This window comes from Scophthalmus maximus, chromosome 21, assembly GCF_022379125.1.
Source record: "Scophthalmus maximus strain ysfricsl-2021 chromosome 21, ASM2237912v1, whole genome shotgun sequence".
Taxonomy (NCBI): domain Eukaryota; kingdom Metazoa; phylum Chordata; class Actinopteri; order Pleuronectiformes; family Scophthalmidae; genus Scophthalmus; species Scophthalmus maximus.
The window spans coordinates 5,624,983-5,644,182 of NC_061535.1; the positions used below are offsets into that span (position 1 = coordinate 5,624,983).

General features: G+C 42.7%; 1 protein-coding gene across 5 annotated transcripts in view; it reads right to left on the bottom strand.

Moving 5' to 3' along the window:
- The window catches only part of relch (RAB11 binding and LisH domain, coiled-coil and HEAT repeat containing), a 29,928-nt gene that overhangs the window by 8,571 nt on the left and 2,157 nt on the right, over window positions 1–19,200 (bottom strand). For 4 of the 5 annotated variants that reach the window (XR_004786507.2, XM_035618697.2, XM_035618696.2 and 1 more), the window contains exons 2-23: window positions 16,020–16,109; window positions 13,361–13,432; window positions 13,161–13,216; window positions 12,886–12,999; window positions 12,562–12,750; window positions 12,015–12,109; window positions 11,380–11,521; window positions 11,075–11,232; window positions 10,404–10,479; window positions 10,172–10,267; window positions 5,580–5,692; window positions 5,247–5,337; window positions 4,416–4,487; window positions 4,185–4,325; window positions 3,937–4,101; window positions 3,637–3,784; window positions 3,281–3,437; window positions 2,980–3,103; window positions 2,786–2,834; window positions 1,880–1,959; window positions 1,030–1,136; window positions 801–900 (exon numbers count right to left, since the gene is read on the bottom strand). Coding sequence is in view for 4 of the 5 variants with exons in the window: in XM_035618697.2 (XP_035474590.1) it covers window positions 801–900; window positions 1,030–1,136; window positions 1,880–1,959; window positions 2,786–2,834; window positions 2,980–3,103; window positions 3,281–3,437; window positions 3,637–3,784; window positions 3,937–4,101; window positions 4,185–4,325; window positions 4,416–4,487; window positions 5,247–5,337; window positions 5,580–5,692; window positions 10,172–10,267; window positions 10,404–10,479; window positions 11,075–11,232; window positions 11,380–11,521; window positions 12,015–12,109; window positions 12,562–12,750; window positions 12,886–12,999; window positions 13,161–13,216; window positions 13,361–13,432; window positions 16,020–16,109 (2,435 nt within the window). In the remaining variant the exon portion in view is untranslated. The remainder of the gene's footprint in view (window positions 1–800; window positions 901–1,029; window positions 1,137–1,879; window positions 1,960–2,785; window positions 2,835–2,979; window positions 3,104–3,280; window positions 3,438–3,636; window positions 3,785–3,936; window positions 4,102–4,184; window positions 4,326–4,415; window positions 4,488–5,246; window positions 5,338–5,579; window positions 5,693–10,171; window positions 10,268–10,403; window positions 10,480–11,074; window positions 11,233–11,379; window positions 11,522–12,014; window positions 12,110–12,561; window positions 12,751–12,885; window positions 13,000–13,160; window positions 13,217–13,360; window positions 13,433–16,019; window positions 16,110–19,200) is intronic. The other variant, XM_035618698.2, reaches the window with a different exon arrangement.

Here is a 19,200-nt window from a genome sequence, read left to right on the forward strand (position 1 = left end):
CGGTGGAATGAAATCTTAAGGAAGAAAGCAGGGAAATTGCCATCTCCCCTTAAAAATAATAGTGGGATTATATTTCCACAGGACCTGAAAAAAAGAATAAACCTCCCAAGAAAACATTTCTGATTAAATCACATTTTCCAACAACACTGGAAAGGAACTGGCCTTGGACTCTCTTTGACGAGACTTTCAGGTTGCTGACTTGACCCTTTCTCTGACACGTAGCAGATATTTATGTAGTCACTTCTGAGACCGGTGCACAGTGAAAGGTCTAATGTAGAGGGACTGGGCATACGGCTGGAACCAGGCCGCTGATAAGCTGCAGGATTCTAGTAGCTAAATGCCAAATGTATCTTAAACAGCAGCAATAGCAAGCAGAGCTAGCAGCATGTGTACAGCACATAGGTAAAGACGTGAAAACAGTTTATACATTATCAGACAACAGTGTAAACAACTGCTCATGACAACTTTAGCTCACTTATACAGTACATATCATTAATCTAAAATGTATTAAAATTGTTCCTATACAAAAAAGGTAATAATTACAAATAATCACAATAAACAAAAAATTAATCTAAATTACCATTTAATTCATAATTGTGAAGCCATGTTATATTCTGTTAACATACTGTAACACTGTATGCATTAGCACTGTACCATAGCATTGCCACTCATTCTTATGTCTTGCTAAAAATGGACAAAATGTGTCAGCAATTAAATGTTTTGGGGTAATTTAGTTTTCTCTATTTATCTCCTGGAATTGGTTCAATAAATACATTGTCAGTGTGTGCGTGTGCGTGTACCTCAAACATCCGTGCTGCCGTGCACCGGACCAGTGCAGATGTATGGACCACCCCATACCACAGAACAGTCAGCAGCAATTCATGGTACACTGGGTTGGCACTGCAACAGAGCACAACATGAACACGAGGCAATGGTTGAAGAGGACTTAAGTTTGTATCAATGCAGGTCCCCCCCCCCCTTTTTTAAATAATATGCATGTGTATATGTGTGTGTGTGTGTGTGTCTTACCCAAGCTCTACAAAGGAGGCCTTCAAGCTGTCAAGTGGCGCGTGGGACAATGACAGGGTTGTCATAACATCCTCTAGGAAACCCACCAACAACTTGCGATCCTCCTCCTTCAATGCAATGAGAACTATGTCTATATTTGTTCCATCGACCAACACTCTCACATTCACACTCAATTTAGAGTGAACTTAACCCCATTCTGCATGTCTTTGTACTGTGGGAGGAAGCCGGAGAACCCGGAGAGAACCCACGCATACACGGGGAGAACATGCAAACTCCACACAGAAAGGCCCTGGTTGAACCGGGATTCGAACCCAGAACCTTCTTGCTGTGAGGCGAAGGTGCTAACCACTACACCACCATGCAGCTTTAATAGGTGCAATTGTACGTAATTTCCAAAAGACCAGTTTTTGCATCTTTTGTCACTTTCAAAATGAGCCGAATCGGGCTGCTATAAACTTTTTTTTTCTGGGGGGTATATTGTGCTGCAAGTTACCAGAAAATAGCACTCCCACACTCACATTTTTTGTGAGTCTACAATCAAAACAAAAACATGTGGTAGCTTGATGTTTTCTGGAGTGGACTTTCCCTCGTGACAAAGAACAATAACTCAAAGTGTCATGTGGTTCACACTGCACTCATGGATGAGAAAATAATGGTTCAAAAGCAACTCAGCTCACTTTAAGTCAATTAAATAAAGAATATAGAGGAAATCATTTAAAATGACTTATTGACATGTACTCATTTATCTTGAAAGACGCTAAAAAGCACGACAAAGTATGAATCTTACGATAGATCCACCTCTATTGCTCTCCTCGGGTGTTTTCAAGCGGGCAGGGTGTTATCGAGTTACCTGGTTGTAGCATGTCAGCACTCCGGTGGCGTAGATGGGGACAGTGGCTTTGGTGAGAATACCATTGCCCGCTGAAGCATCTGGCAGACGGATAAAATTAAGACAAGTTAAGTCAAAAGATAACGAAAGCCACGTCCAAAATTCAATTGCACCCATTAAAAAATTTTGAGGTCATTCTCTGTACAGTTTTTCTGTATAAAGCCATAACCTTTAAAACGTATCGCTGCATTGCATTTTGGTCTATTGATGCTAAGTCCAGTTGCTCTCGATTCAAATTTTCTTGGATAACCACGACTTAGATGACATCAACTGCTTATTGCAGAGATTGTCATCTCTGACTTTTCTGAGATGGACATTCTCCCCTGTGCACAACTGCAGGTGAAAATTTGATATTTATGCCTTTTTTTACACAGTTTTTTTTAGATATTAATCATTATTGCAACTGTGCTGGACGTATCATGTGAATGAGAATCTGTTTTTGCCAAATTAATCAGAGATACAGTACTGTGCTATGCATTTTCTACTGTGAATGCGTGTGTATCATTGTGTCTACAGCATAGATCATATCGTTGCACTTTAAACATTCTAAAAATCTACTCAAAAGGACGACTGTGATGTAAGCTCATTGACCAAAACACAGGCTGGGCCCTTAATAAGACACATATTTCATCAATGGCCACAACACCAAAGCTCAAATCAGCGTGATGAGACCAAGCACGTTTAACTATGGAAACATGTCCGGAATTTTAAAAAACCCATAAAAAACAAAAGGAGGGGAACCCCCATAATTGACTCCAAATAGCTTGTTTACATCAACAGTGTCTCCACCAACCAACATTCTTCTGGACAGATGCTGAGAAAATCTCAAGAGCACTTGCACAAGGGTAGGTGAAAGTTTGTCCCTACCGACATTTTCTTCGGATAGTCGGAGAATCTCCTGGAACTGCGGCTTAACCTGAAAAGGTCACGAGGACATGTGAGTGATTCATTTATCCACTGGTCATCACTTCATTTACAAAACGTCATCGTCATTGACTGTTAAAAACTACTGAAGCACTAGTGATGGAAATCTTCCTCCCTACATGGTAACACAGCTGTACCTTAGTGTTGGTGAAGATCTTGCCAAAGGTGCGACAGAACCTCCAGAAGAAGCGAGAGAACTCGTGGACGCAAGTCGTTGACGTCACATTGATCCGACCCACAATCTCTATGAGCAGAGGAAGGCTGGAGGCAGAGCGGACAGATGGAAATCGCTGTGTATCATATTTGAGTTTGATTTTGTGACGATGTACAAACATTGAGGCATGCGGCTGTGTTTGCATTGAGCAAACGTGTCTGTATCTTTTTCGATAAAACTTTACTTGTCTATACACAATAATTATGTTTGTGCACATTGCTCACAGTTGATTGACCACCCATAGCAGGCTATCCCAGCCGGTGGTTCCTTCGTGCTCAAGCTGGTGGTCATAGAGTAGCAGGAGGGCGCTCAGCATCTCCCTGCTGCCAATGATGGTAGCTACGTCCTGGAGGGGAGAAGCTGGCCTGGGGAATCGTGTCACTGCAAGATACAGGATCAGAACAGGAAACTTAGGAAATGCACTGCTTTAACAATTAAAACATAAAAAGTCAATACTTCTCTAGAACTTGTAGGAATGGTGAACATGAAATATTTAAGCTCCAGAATAATTTTTGCCCTGTAAAGTAAACATCTTCTACGTTATGTGACTTTAGTGTGTTTATACGTGCAGGGGTCCTACCCTCTATTGCAGGTATGTCTCCGTGGAGTTTGGCTCTGCTGGTGAAGGGCGCGTTCTGCAGCACCACGGCAAACAGAGGAGGGATGAGAGACTGCAGGGCCGACAGGAACACGTGTAACTTGTGTTCATCCAGACCGTGTTCGCCTTGCTACAGAAAGAGCGAGGTGGAGAGGGCAGGAGCAGGGAAGGGGGAAATGATGGAGAGCAAAAGTGAAGCAGTGCGGTTCATTGTAAGTATGTAAGTATGTATGCTTTTATGTATGGTGCCACACAACAACATGTGAACACACAGGGGCTTACCAAAAGCAGTTTCTCTATACGTGCCAACAGTGAAGGGATGAGTGCAGTGTGCAGGGTGCCCAACTCCGTGGTCCAGGCAGCAAAGGCAGGAATGAAGACCTGGTGGACGGCACTGACCACCCGCTCTGATGGGTCGCCAAGGGACAGCAGCATCAGCTCAAAACCCTGGAGGGAAACACGCGTGTGCACAAATGTCAGGTTTGAAGCATACACACCAGCAATTGTAGGAAGTCTTTAACACAGCATACCTGGGGATACTTGTCAGGGTCATCTATGTAACCCATGATAATACTAAGACTCTTGACCACAGCTTCTCTGACCATGTCAGCCTTATCCTCAGTAAGCATCTGCTGCAACATGGACAGCACCAGGGAGCTGCGGATCTCCTTCTGCCGAGGCAGAAAAAGAGGAAGATGGATGAATCATTCATATTTTATTGTCCAGCCCCATGCAATTCCGTGTACGCAAGCCATTCTTACAGGCAGGTATGGTGCTAAGGCGCCACAGGACTCGGCCACCAACAATCTCCTCTCTGGATATTTGTGGTTGATCTGCAGGAGAAAGGAACAAAAGGTGGAATAAAGAGTGTGGAAAGCGATAGTGAAACTGAAGTTAAAAGGGGGACGGGAGCAGACAGGACTGCAGCCACTACGGAATGGCAACAACCAAGTATCATGAACACGCTGACCCTCTGGAAACCGCTATTTATCTTTGTAGGCACATTCTCAGCCTCCGCACGGCTGGCAGCTGTTGTTGTCATGGCAGAGGAATTTGTGTTGACCATTAATATGTTGCATGAGATGACAGGTGGCAATGAAAACAAAACTGTTATCGTGCTTCATTCAGGGACACTATGGACATGAATGGTAGGTTCACAAAAAGTAAGATTGTTTCCAATTATAACATATGAACAAGTGAATCATTTAATTACAGTAATTTTACTTTGTATTGTGAAAAACTATCTATGTGAGTGAAGTGAGAACATAATAAAAATTGCCATGTTTATATTGCTGAAATAAAAAAGAGTAAAAGAGTCAGAACGTCCGTTAATATTATAAGATAATTGTGCAAATCAATATACAGTATTGTCTTATGTCCACCAGCAAAACTCTTTATAAATATAAGGAAATATGTCTTGATTTAAAATTAATCTTTGACTTTTGTCTATGAGGATGAAGAAGGTGATTTAGGAAAAATTGCAGCTCAGAGTTTGGACAAGTTCTGGTTCTCTTTGGAGCAGGCAGCATATGCAATAACTAAGGCCACCTGCAGTGTGTGTGTGTGTGTGTGTGTGTGTTTGTGTACCGTACCTGTTCCCAGCACTGAGGAAGTAGTTCAGCCTCAACGCGGGTTGGACCCACGTGCTTCGCAAATGCGACACATCCAGTCAAGATCATTTGTCTTTGGAAAAAGACAAACACACACTTAGTTTGTCTCCGTGTTGAGGCTAAGCAATTATCTCTCAGTCCTAATTCAATCAGCATAAAATAGCTATTGACGTATTATCTTGTCCACTCACACACACACACACACACACACACACACACACACACACACACACACACACACACACACACACACACACACACACACACACACACACACACACACACACACACACACACACACACACACACACACACCTCTGTTCATCATCTGGTCTCTTGATAAGGTTAAAGAGGATGTGGAGTAGCTGGTCTCTCTCTTTAGGCTCTGGGTGAAGGCAGGCAGTACACAAGATGAGTGGAATCAACTCCTAAAAAAGAGTAGGAGGGAGAGAGGGAGAGAGAGACAGGGAGATGTGGCATCAGTTGAGATGAAAAGAAGAGCGAGGTTGAAACACACTGGGGAAAGGATGGTTGGCAGCAGTCAAGCAGGCCCTGAAGTCTATGGAGTAGGGGGACAGCAGATGGGGAGAAGGTGTTTATTAAAAAGAGGAGAGAACATGGGAGAGTCGCGCACACACACACACACACACACACACACACACAGAAAAAAAAAACACACAAAGGAGGGGTCACCTTTAAAACCAACAGGAGTCTGCCAACACCAGTGAAAACATACAAACTAACCTCAAATATTTTGTGTTACACCTTTTACTCGCTTGGCTTTGGATTCACGCACATACAATTACGGGCACGCACTGTAGAAACGGAAATAGCGCATGCACACTCACACCCAGAACGCAGCTGCATGTGCAGTAAATACACAGACACACACACCTAATGCACTAGTTACCCTAGTGAAACGCAGCTCTATCCCATAGTTCAGACAGAGTTTATTGGCCTTCCAGCCAGAGAGCAGAGCACAGCTGCCCTTGATACAAGGCCTCCACAGCAAAATTTGTGGCCGGCCCTACATTCCTGCCACACACACCCAAATTAGAGAGTGCACACGGAGTTAAAAATATGTATTTCTTTTGTCAAATGATTTTCTTCCCCCAGGAAGATATCATATTTTCCTGCCAAGTGTTGGGAGGAATAAGCAAAACCCCAACACTGGATGGACAGTGGGTAAAGATAGGCTGTGATGAGTCACTCACTTAATCCCGGACCAACACTCTGAAGTCAGTGCCACGTTGGCCATCTTTTAAAAAGTAAAAAATATGGCATTCAAGTATCAGAGGGTCATTTTAAGTGGTTACGTGTAGAGTCCAGAATGGATTCAAATCAGATAAAGCAGCAAAAACCTGCAAATTAACCGAATTCAGCCAATTTTAACTGTCACATCCAATAATATTCTGTCCTGACCTCTTAAATACCTCTTGTGAAGAGGTATTTAAAAAAAAAAAAATCAAAGGCACAGACCTAATAAAACAAATAAAGGATTTTTTTAAAGAGCACACGCGTTCAAAAAAGCCAAAAACTCTTGCTGACCCTTTTCTATTTCTGTGTGAACTCCTGTGTTTCTGATGTGAAGACTCCTTCAGGAGGTTTCAACATCTGACCAGTGCTGGGTAAACACTGTGGGCAGGTAGAGTGGACAGCATGACGCCAGGACCGACCCAGAGGCCGGGGGGGACCTGTTGCTTTACTTCAGCGGGCAGCGCTACAGCACATTCCGGTCTGAGGACAACTTTGTGCAAAAATCTGCATCCAATGACATCCGTAGATTTTCTCTCCTCCATGGGACACTTCTTTTCAGTCTTTACAGCTATGCTATAGGCTCTATTAATGTCAGTCGGTCCACCACTTTGGTGCCTGCCTTAACAACTAAATGATCAACTGCCGTGAAATGTTGTACAGACATTCATGGTCCCCAGAGAATAAATCCTAATCGCTCTGTTGATCACTTGGCTCTTCCTCTATCATGAGGTTGACAGTTTTTGAGTGAAAGTAATGCCATGAAATTTAGCAAATGCTTGCATTGAATTTCCATGAATTACGATAACTTTGGTAATCCTCTGGCAAACATCGAACCTCATCAAAACATCAGCCTCACCTGTACATTTAATTTAGTAATATTTGCGAATAAACTAAGACTGGGGAAAACCATTACACCTGTTTACGTATGTGTGAGCATTGTATTTGTGAGCATGTTAGCATGCTGGCACTAGTTTAGTTCCACCGTGCCACTGTGACACAGCATCACGGAGCTACTAACATGTTAAGCTCCAATTCAACGACCTAAGCACATGGTGTAGAGTGCAGGAGAATTCAGGCCAAATAAACTTTTGCTAGGGGGAAAAAGGTCACCGCATCAGGCACATTGTTCAGAAGGGTTGCACATAGACAGTCTCTTAATCGTGGATAAGATCCACTGAACCCGATCACACTTAATCTAGTGATGAGAAAAATGAAGTCCATGATCTCAACTATCTCTATCAGCGATACTGCTTCTTGAGAAGCCTACACATCTTCTACTATATATTTAACGGAATTAAGAAAACAGTGCTGTAGGAAATGACCATAGATTAACCCATTTTCACAAAAAAAGACAATGCAATCCAATAATGCAGAGCTATGAAAGATCACACACCACATTAAACTACTGTAGAGTGCAGCATTATTGGAGAAAATCATAATGTTTAATGATTTACAGCGTCTGATAGTAGGGCCAGGTGGCAGGCACAGCTCCAGTGCTTCACTCTACCGTTTCAAGTCAAACACCCTTCCTTTGTTTTTAAGTGGGTGTCACATTCAAACAACTTCGGGAGTGTCTCCAAGCCAGTGGTGGTTAGAAAGCTTCAGGTTGCAAGATGGAAGTGTGAGCAGCTGTGTGTGTGCATGCAATGTCATGGTTGGTGAGTCTAACGGACATAGTGCAAAGTCCACATGTCTCAAGTAGCCCTCCGAGGCCTCAGTGTTCTGCCCCATTTTAATTTTCTGCTCTGCATTCCGTTTGTTTGTCCTGATTTGGCAGAGAGATTAGGTTCTTCATAACGGTCAGGGGTTGATTAAAACTCCATAAACACGGTGATATGCAAAGCAGCCTGACTGAGAACTAACCCAACCAGACTTACCTCTTTCCACCACTCTATTTTATGTTTCAACACATTAAAATCCAAGCACATAACATTTGTGTACACATGGACGCACACACAGACACAAATTGCATGCAAGCAGTTATGTGTAGACAGCACACATGTGCAGGTAGGTGTCTGTATGATACTTGCAAAGGAGTAATTTATTATTAATGGATAACATATTTTAAAATATCCCTCCTCTTCATTCCTCAGAAGAAATGAACATTCAGCAAACATCTTCCTCAACACTTGTAGGGAGACATCTGGTTCATAACAAGTAACCTGGAGTCACGGCACACGGCAAATCAAAGACTTCAAAAAAGTTATTTGGTTTTATTTAGCGATACGAATATAGCATGAAGCTACTACTAATTAGGTTACTTAATTAATTAGATTAAGTAAAAATAATTCCAAAAGAAAATAAATCTGACAAGGAACCAATCAGAAAACGTTAAAGTTACATGATGTTTAAGAGGCGTACACTACATGACCCACCTAAGGCTAAAACTGTCTACCTCAGGCCATCATTGCAGGCTAGCTCACACTTTGGCTTCAAATCGATTTTTCTTTTATTTCTTTTATGACAATGCAAGATAGCATGGCAACAATTATAAGCACTGACAGAACTAATGCCAATTTAAAAAAAAAAGAAGGAAAAAACAAAAATTCTGGCAAGTCAGAGCCTAAGTGACAGCAGTTGTAGCCAACAGGAGCTGGGCATTGGTCACATACGTTTGGTCTACAGGTCATGTGAGAACCATGCAGATGAGTGCGTGAAAGACTCACCTGACAAAGATGTGCAACCATTCTCTAGAAGAGAGGCATGCATGAGAGTGAGAGAATGAGTAAGACGAAAAAGAGAAGAATCAAAAAAGAAAAAAACAGTGAAGGCCAAAAAGGACAACAAACATGAGTGGGGGGACAAAAATAGAGGAGGGGAAATGGTGTCGATGCCGGTGAAAAACAAACCCCGTCGTAAAAAAGGGTGGAAGGTGAAATTCCCGGTCAATAGATAGACACAAGTCAGTTGGATATTTGCAGGTGTCTAAAGTCTACATTTGAACCTCTTTAATGAGCTCTTCACCCGTGGAGCTGACTGGCAGAAGGACACAGTCAGATCTGCAGATGGCAAAATAGATAAAAGTGCTAATTGAAGAATCAGCTGATTAGGTTTGAGACATTAGTATGATTCTCATAAACAAACCGACAATCACACCGATTAGAGACCACCAAGAAGACTGTCAGACTCTGCGCTGTGCAACACTGCACTGCATGTTAGCTGAATTTTGGGAATGCCTTGTGGCATGAACCAAGAAGAGGGTGGTGCCCATTCATTGGAAACTCAACTAAATCTTCCCCACAGTGGCAGATAACTCAACTAAATCTTCCCCACAGTGGCAGATTGTGAAATGGGTGAATCACAAACTGAAAAGATGTTCACCCCTTTGAGCAAACATACAAAAATTCTGATGATGTCACCACATTTACAAAAAGGGCTTGTATTCTTTTAACTGGCACTGAAATATTCACACTGATTTGCTGAGGCATTACATATAAATGCAGTGATAAATTATGCAACACATTGGCCCTTAAACCACAGCACTATAGTTGATTAGAATTGGTGGAATCTTTCTTCTTTCTTGGCCTTGCTGCTGTGTGTGTGTGTATCTATTGGACACTAAGAGGGCGGATCCTGTGGTGATGATGGCAATAATGAAGGAGATACAGGGAGGGAAAGAGGCGAACGGGGAGCAGCAGAATTGGCGTTACCTCTCGTTTAGCAAGAAGGACATTGGGGACGATGTGAGGGAGACAGCGGCCCAACATTAACATCACACTCTCCTCGCTGTCTGCTATACGGGACACCTGGAAACGAGAGGAACACATTATACGCCATACTGTCGTGAATGTACACTTTGTACCTGAAAGAGTGTGTGTGTGTGTGTGTGTGTGTGTGTGTGTGTGTGTGTGTGTGTGTGCGTGTGTGTGTGTGTGTGCTGACCTCTGCTCCCAGGCGGCTGTCAGAGCACATTCTGCAGAAGGACAGCAGGGCTTGCTGGAAGGCTGGGGATAACTTCCTGTGGCACCACAACCAAAGAGAAAAAAAAACAGTCACTTAAGGCTGCACCATCTGTACTCCACCAGAAATATGGATCATTTTCCTGAGATCTTATCTGCCACTCTACCATGTCATCACTGTGTATTTAAGTGGTTTAATAAACAACTACTGATACACTGGTGCCCATTCATTGGCAGCTGACGACTAACTGTATTTTACCAGTCAATTTCAAAAGATTAAATACTGGTGATTCACTAGTCGCCAACACTAAACCTTTTACAGCGGGGTTGGGACAGAGATAGGAAATTTGTATACATAACCAAAAGTCAAAAGTTCATTTCCAACTGGGGCTTCTTTGTGCTCTGAGGAAATGAAGCAAGCGCCAAAACCTACATGTTACTTCAGGATGGCAACAACTCGCCTAGTAAGTGCTGTATCTGTTAACTATCTCCATCTAGTGGTTAAGTTTAGTAACTACACTGTTGCTGAAAAAGTCTGACTACCTAACAGCAAAATTAGAAAGGTTTAATTAAGAAAATCTAATTTATAAAAATCATTTGTCAGACTAGTATTAGAACTCTTCTTTTGTTTATATTCTCTGTTTCTCCACTAACCTGTTCGGTTTATCAAACTGGACAGGAGGCCTACTCTTGAGCTGGTTGTGGGACTGTGGTTGGGACTTTGATGCGTTCTGAGTAGAGGAGGGTTTCGGGTCACTTTCCGGCTCTGAAACCCCCCGAATGTCGAGGTACTGGCCATTATCTGTAGGAGGCTGGGGGTGAGATGACAGTAAGCGAAGGTAAACGGGTCAAACGTGTGCGCTGCTTTCAAAGCCCATCTGCAAATGTGCAAACATGCTGGAATAATTCTTTTTTTTTTCTTCAAGTCTTGGCATTGCATGTTCAAACCGAGCACATACCAGGGAAAGAGGGTCAGTGGAGGAAGTGGTGGTGGTGGTGGCGGTGGTGGACGAGGAGGAGGGGCTGGATGTATTCTGGGAGCCCAGGTCCAGCGTGGTAGGAGGTGGGGAGGAGACGGTCCTCTTTAGTGTCTGAATCTCACTGTGAGGCAGAGGAGAATGCAAATTCTGTCAAAACAACTTCAGATGTAGTAGGTAGAACACTCAACAATTCTGTATTGTGGTCAATGTGGTAAATTTGTAGTAAATTTGTCTGAACCTTAATAATGGCAATTGAAGATTCCACATGGAAGGAAAACAAGTTCCCCTTGTATCAGAGTGTCCCCTCAGTAATTACATGCAGCACTGATGCTTGGGGGAAATTTCCATACTGATTCTGATTCAGCCTCATGGCCCGTTTTGGTCACAGTTACGATAACAATGTTCACTGTAGTGCTGAAAATGGTTTTAGATTTAAATTTATGCTTTTTATTTTTCCCTTGTCGTATCGGTGAATGTTCTCCAGCACCACGACGCACCAACGTGTTCATGATTAATACAAATATGTAGCACAACTGTAGGCAGGGTCACAGCCAGCCACACATGCAGCTTCATTTAATTGCATATAAAGAGACATATGAACTCGTGCACAACACCTCTGCAGTTTCTTTATTTGCTCAGCTAGGCTCTGCTTCTCACTGTTGAGGAGGCTGATCTGGTACTCCAGCTCTTGCACGACTTCTGTCTGTTGCTAAAGGAAAAAAAAAATATATATATATATATATATATTTAAAGAAAATGAGATTATGCAGACACTTAATAACCTCAGCTCAAGAGTAGGTACTCCAGAGGCTCAAACTCTTCCTGAAAGGGTGATTTCTGAAAAGTGATTGAAGGAAGCAGCCACATTTCTGAGCAGTATTTTCTTAAACAATGCAACTGTAGAAGTAGCAATAACGTTTTACATCATCATCGCTGCAATTGTGCAGACTGCCGCTGCTAGTTTACTGCGATGAGTCAAAGCAATTAACCCTCAGGGGCCTCTTAAACAGTGTGTACATACACAGCTTTTTCCTTCCAGTGATAGTGATTTGCTATCTCTACTTTGGATCAAACAATTTCATTATCACAAAGCATTTAGGGCTACAAAAGCAAAATATGTCACAGAATCCCTTAAGTAGCTCCAGACATGTACTTGCAAACCTGTTGTGAGAGATTCTTTGTGGGATCTTGTGTGATGGAATTTCCTGACAGTTCCCCAAAATCCACCCCTACCGACGCATCAACCGTGCTCCGGGGTGAGGAGAGGGGGGCGCCGCACTTCCTGTAGAGCTGTAACAGGTCAGGCGGTTTGGGGATGTTGAGGCCAACGTCATCCCACAACTCAAAGTCCTGGAGACGAATGGCAGAGAATTAAATACGTAAACAGAACTCAGATGTGGCAGAAGTGGGTGGTGTCTTCTGCGTAAAGAAATACATTATTCATTTATGTCTTGAAAAACACGAGGCAGCCGGCAGAATCTTTACCTGATCATCGTTTTCATCCGAGAAGGTGATGGATGAGAGTTTGTATTCGTTTTTCAATAAAAATTCATTCACAAGGAAGTTTAAGGCTCTTTTCTCCAGTGGACGTATAGGCTCCTGAGGTAGAGAGGAAAGAGAAGCTGTAAGTGTATTTTCTCAAGGCATGGCAGTGACACCCTCACTGGGGTTTGGAGGGAATACATCTAATCTTTGAATTTCAAAAGAGGAAAGAAATTCCCATTTTATTTTTGCTTTGATAGCAGTTAGAAATTCCCCACCTGAATTTCAGGACTTGACTTGAAGTTTTTTCTCTCCTGCGAGGGCACTTCGCTCTCTGAGAAAATTGAGAAAACATTGGATGAGTGTGAAAGGATGCGGCGTGTTATTCAACTAAAAGGAATTCTCTTTGAAACAGAAAGAGAGACAGCTGTAACAACAGAAGGGTTCAGGTGGAGAAGAAGTTAAAAGTACGCCACACCTGCTGCCTGAGTCAAGTTGGCGCGCAGAGCCTGAATGGTCTCCTTTGCTTTCCGTAGCTCAAACTCCAGCACTGGACAGGAAGTGACAACACACACGCACACAGACACACAGGAAGTGCATCCAACCAAAGACAGGAAACAAACAAATAAATCAAAGATGGGCATGAGAAATGAAACAACAGCACAAAAGATCTTAAGAGTCATAAAACAAAAGAACAAAAAAAAGGAGGATGCATGCAAATCATGGGTCTAAGCAACACATGCAGCAGAGGATCATGGTAAAGCCGGCTGGGTGACAAGAGAGACAAATCTCAATAGGAGGATTTCCTGCTCTTGTCTTTCTCCCATGACTTGAAAAAAATGGGAGTCCAAAGTTACTTCAGTTGAAGTTGAGGTGAGTAAATCAGTTCAATTCAATTTATAATCTAGGAGCTGTCTGACACAGGATTTCTTCCAGACAAATGCATTACTAACAAGAAATTAAATAATTTGGTTTCAAGTCACTCAAAAGGGACAATGCTCAGGCCAGAACACTGAGAACAACACCATCTTAAACTGTAAACTTGGGTTAAAATGCCATTTGCTCTCCTTGTTTCATAACCCCCAAAAAATTTGTGATAATATGAGCAAGGCGTTTCTGACATCTTATACAATCAGAAGCAGCAGACATTTGGATGAAAATGTTCATCTGTACATTGGAAATTTGAAAGGCCAAACTATTACTTAATAAAGAAAAAGAACACACAAGATCTTGGACAGATTAGATTGGGGGGTGGGGGAAACACGCAAAAGTAAGAAGCGATGGAGCTGAAAAAGTTTGTTGCATAGCTGTGCACTGAAAATCTTCCATCTGATCTCATCCTCTTGTTTCCCCCCCAAAATTTGTCATCCAATGTTCAGGATGGTAGCGGTTCAACAGGTGCCGTAATACGTTACATGAGTCTTCATTTGATGACTCAAGCCACCACCACAGGAAAATGTGGAGAGCGGGTTATCATCCTCATCAGTCTTGCTTAAATGATAGGCTGGAGGGTGTAATTTCCTCAAAAGGTCATTTCAATTTTCCAATTACTAGAGGAAATGTCAGGAGTACAGCAAAGGTTTTTTTTACTTTTTTTCTTTCTTTCTGACACAATATACTATTTTGAGTGCACAGGATGCAAGCGCAACAACATGGAAAAACCAAGAACTGAATAACGGGGAGAGAACAAATTAAATTGAAATAAAAAGCTAGTCTGGATGGAGTGACTTGTCCAGTATTGTTCACTGGGGTTTGATCAACGTCAGGAGAAAAGCCAGAAAAGCCAGAGTCAGACAGCTGGGGGCAGACATGTTGGCAAGAAGAACAGATCGGAGAGTGGGGGTTGAGGTAGAAAGAGTGGAGGGGGAAGGTGCCAATTTGGGGAAAGTGGGCAATAGTGTGTTAATAATAGTTGTTTTTTTAAAAAAGATGCATAGCTGGGAGCATGGAACCAACATCTCTGCTGCATGTTTTTTTTTTTTACTGTGCTTTTGCAATATTGTATTTCTGTTTATCATCAACTGACAAAAGCCCCAAACCATTAGAGAGCTTATTCACCGTTTTCATTTTAGGTGCACTGACCTTTACCTGTTATTAAGCCCTTAACAAAGCAATCCCTTTTCTACTCTCATTGTGCAACATACGCATTCGATTTACAAATCGTAAAATGAAATTCTGCGACAATTCTGTTAAATCGTGATAAAAAAAAAAGATAAAAAAGATATGCCACTGTTTTAACACTTTTGTTCAGATTTCCATAAATCCCTACATGGATTGGGGCTTCAGGATTCACTGACCAAATAGGAGGATGACTACAGAAAGCTGGCAATGGATAATGTTAACCACCGTACCATGGCATAGTGTGCGGGGCTACAAAGTAATGTTTTCATGTAGGCGAGTATAAAATACAAGGAAGAAAACAAGAGGCAGAATAAGTTGAAATAATATGAACTGTCCCTGCATGGTAGCACTGTCCCTTCTGCATCGACAATAAAGTAAATGGTTTATTAAACATCGAGTTTGCTCTCTTCCTGACAACAGCGTCCTGAAATCCAAAATGAGTTGTGTGCTGAGGCGCCATCCGTGTCAGACTCGAGTGTTAATGAATTTGACTAAAACGGTGTCATGGCGTGTCACGACAGAGCCACAGGTGAGAAGGCAGCGTGACTTTCAAACGATGCCGAGAAAGATCCTGTACCAAAAATACCAGAGACTGGCTCAACAGCGTGACAGCTGAGGACGCGAGAACACCTCCTCTACAGAGTTAAAGACGGAATACTGCAGGTTGGAAGTGGAACACAAATCCCCACAGCTTAGAACAACATATTGTGTTAATAAATTTTCTCTGAACTGGTCTATTGTGAACGCTCGACAGCAACAAAGCATTGAGATAATGTGACTAATGGCACCATTGTTTAGTGTGTGTTCTGACATCAAATGTGTTTAAAAAATATTTAGTAATTTCGGTTCAAACCGTTATAAAGCTTGGCCACTGTGATGCAGCCTACACATCTAATATGTCAAGTTTTTTTAATCTTTTTATTTCCATGACACCCTCACATTCTGATCTTTTCGTCCATCTTAGACTTAAGCTGGGTTTTAGTCGCTCGCATTTCAGTCTTGCCCGTTCATCTTACCTGCCAACCGCTCGTCCGACTCGCGGTTGCCATCGTCTGAGTAGCGGGCAAAGTCCAAGGAGTCCAAGGTGCTGATGCTCCCCGCTCGATCTGAACATAAAACACAGAGACAGCGGTGAGACGAGGATACGACAACATGACCACATAAGTCAGATGAGCCCACATGTTGAGCAGCTCACGTACAAGTCGACTTCTCTGAGACCTTAACCTCATGGACACGTCCATTTCCAAACTAACAGGATTGCCAAACGTATTGTTCACTTAAAGAACAGATATAGCTGACACACACACACACACACACACACACACACACACACACACACACACACACACACACACACACACACACACACACACACACACACACACACACACACACACACACACACACACACACACACACACACACACACACACACACACACACACACACACACAAACACACACACACACACACACACACACACACACACACACACACGATCCTGCTTCACTGAGCTTGGCAGGCCCGGTAGCTCTGCCGATGGTGTTAGCTTTCCTCCCACTGCAATACAAGTGCGAGATTGGCCTGTTTGCTCTCTGATATCATCAACATGTACAGAAAAAAGGTCAAACCAGATGCAGTGTGTGGTCTTGTTAGCCTTAAAGCCGTGGCTAAGCAAAGCTAAGGTGTGGTGAGTGAGTGAATACCAAAAACACACACACTGCAGGTCGAGACCATAGGTTTTTCTACATGAGTGATATTTTTCTGGGTTTTGTCTGGGTGTGATAGAATCATCTTTGATGATTCACATCAATGACTGAGACTGTACGATTATCACTCGTTTTGCAAAAAGGGTCACTGTTGTGTGGTAATTAGAGCAAAGGAAACCTAAGGGAGGATGTCAGAGTAAAACCACGGTGTGTGTGTGTGTGTGTGTGTGTGTGTGTGTGTGTGTGTGATTAAGTAATGCTTGACACAAGCCAAGTTTCTTTTCATAAATAGTAGATGTTAATAAGCCTAGACATTTGGGTGAAAAGCATTTAAGTAGATACTTTTATTTATTTTATTTATTTTTAAGATTATTATTCATCCATGAGAGGACACTTTGACTGGGGGGGGGGGGGGGGGGGGGGGGGGGCGGCTAAGAAAGGCATTATGTCAATGAGTGTCCATCACAACTACAGGGGCAACAACATGTGTGTTATGTGTGGGTCATGTCTTCAGATGTATGATCAAGCAGCACCTTTACAAAAACACACAGACACGTGTGACTGTACAGTCACGGTGTTTCATTGGTTGAGAGTGTCTGTGCGAGTGATAATTGTTCTGCCATGCTAAGGTCTGGTTAATCCCTCTATAAGCAAGCATGTGTGTGTGTGTGTGTGTGTGTGTGTGTGTGTGCAAAAAACAAGTATTTCTTCCTGGCTGACCTTTCAGCTCGGTGCCTGTGGTGCGTTCTGTCAGGACTGTGATAGATCTGACTCTTCAGACTGTCACCTCCTCACTGCCCTCCCGCCACGCAGGTTGTACTAAATGCACACACACACAAATCCATGCACAGTCTCTCTCCCTCCCTCTCTCTCTCTCTCTTAGTGCTCTTGAGCGCACGAGTGTCGCCACCTCACATCACTTGTTACAGACAAGCCTTTATCACTGTAGTGAGGGAAGGAAGCTTCTCCCTCTGCTAGTTTGTGATTTAATATGAAATCTCAAAGAAAAAGAAAGAAAATTGAGATGAAGACGGGAGCTTTTCAGGGATTAGAAAATAGGAAAGCCTGACACAGAGGATTGTTTTCCTGCGTTGGCGTGTAGAAAAAACTAAGCAGATAGATTGGAGGTGGAGAACGAGGTGCAAGAATCGCAGAGAAACATTTAAAAAGGGCTGATACAAGTGCAGACAAGGAGATGAGTGTGAGCGGATCTTTAGCAGGTATCAAACAAGTTTGTATTTCAAATGGAGGGGACATTTTGGGAAGACTGTCAGTGGATATAGAATGCAGCTATACAAATGGGATGCAACAATTGTTTCACGTGCAGGCAGTGGCACACAGACCTGTGCACACATTTGCCTCAGAATATCAAAATATTGAAAATATATCCATCGAATAAACCCAGGATATTAACAGAGGATATGATTATCGCCTGAACCCTGGTTCAACATATACCCTTTTTTAATCTCTTACATGTTTGTAATGGAACATACTGTGACTACACAGTAACATAGTTTCTATGGAACTAAGTTAGTATAATGCTGATTCAAGAATGTGTAGAAGTAGCACCCGTGCCAATCAACAACTAACACACAATAATAACCCATGTTGTGATTATGCACCGCTGTATATGCACATAAACACTAACACACATAGAAGCACACAAAGTTTAAGTAGGCCCAGTTATGAACAGGGGCCAGGAGTCAGTCGGAGCCGGTCCAGAACTGCATGGAGCCCTGGCCAACACTCAGCAATATCATTAATCACCTTCTCACACAATACTAACCCCCTGCCACGCACAGAGGACACGATGGATAGACGTAATAAAGGAAGTAAAAAAAATTAAATAGGAGAAAAAGAGAGAGAGAGAGTATGTGAGGTTGGGCCAGCTAACAGGCAGTGTATACAAATATAGGTTTGTCTCTAAAGGGCTGACAATGACCACAATGTTTGCCGTGTGGTTGACCTGGATTGCCAAATTCTTCAGATATGCAACAGGGGAGCCCAACCCAGAACTTATCATGGGGATCTAATATTTGATGTATCTGAAGTAGTAGCAGATGGTCGATGGCTGCAGCTACAAATTAACTTTCAGATTCTTGTCCTGAGATCATTTGGCCGTTTTCTGGTTTCGTGTCGTGCATGGCAAGCCACGCATACTTCTTAGATATGGCAGTTTACTATTAACCATTTATTTAACAGTCTCAGACAGTCCTTCATATCACATGAGCAAATATCTGCCCAACGATGAGAGGTGGAGGGAGGGTCGTCCATGCTTCCCTGCAGCAAATTAGCAAAGCGGTGTGAGATGCCTTGCCGAGGGTCACGTGGCTTTAGAGCAACAGCTGCACATACAGTATGCTGCAGCTTGTAACACAACAATTATCCATACATACACGATCAGTGCAATCAACCGCCCGTGGCTTACAACCACGACAATGACACAGAAGGCTCATAATTAGCTTTTGTACAGGGCAGCTTCTGACAA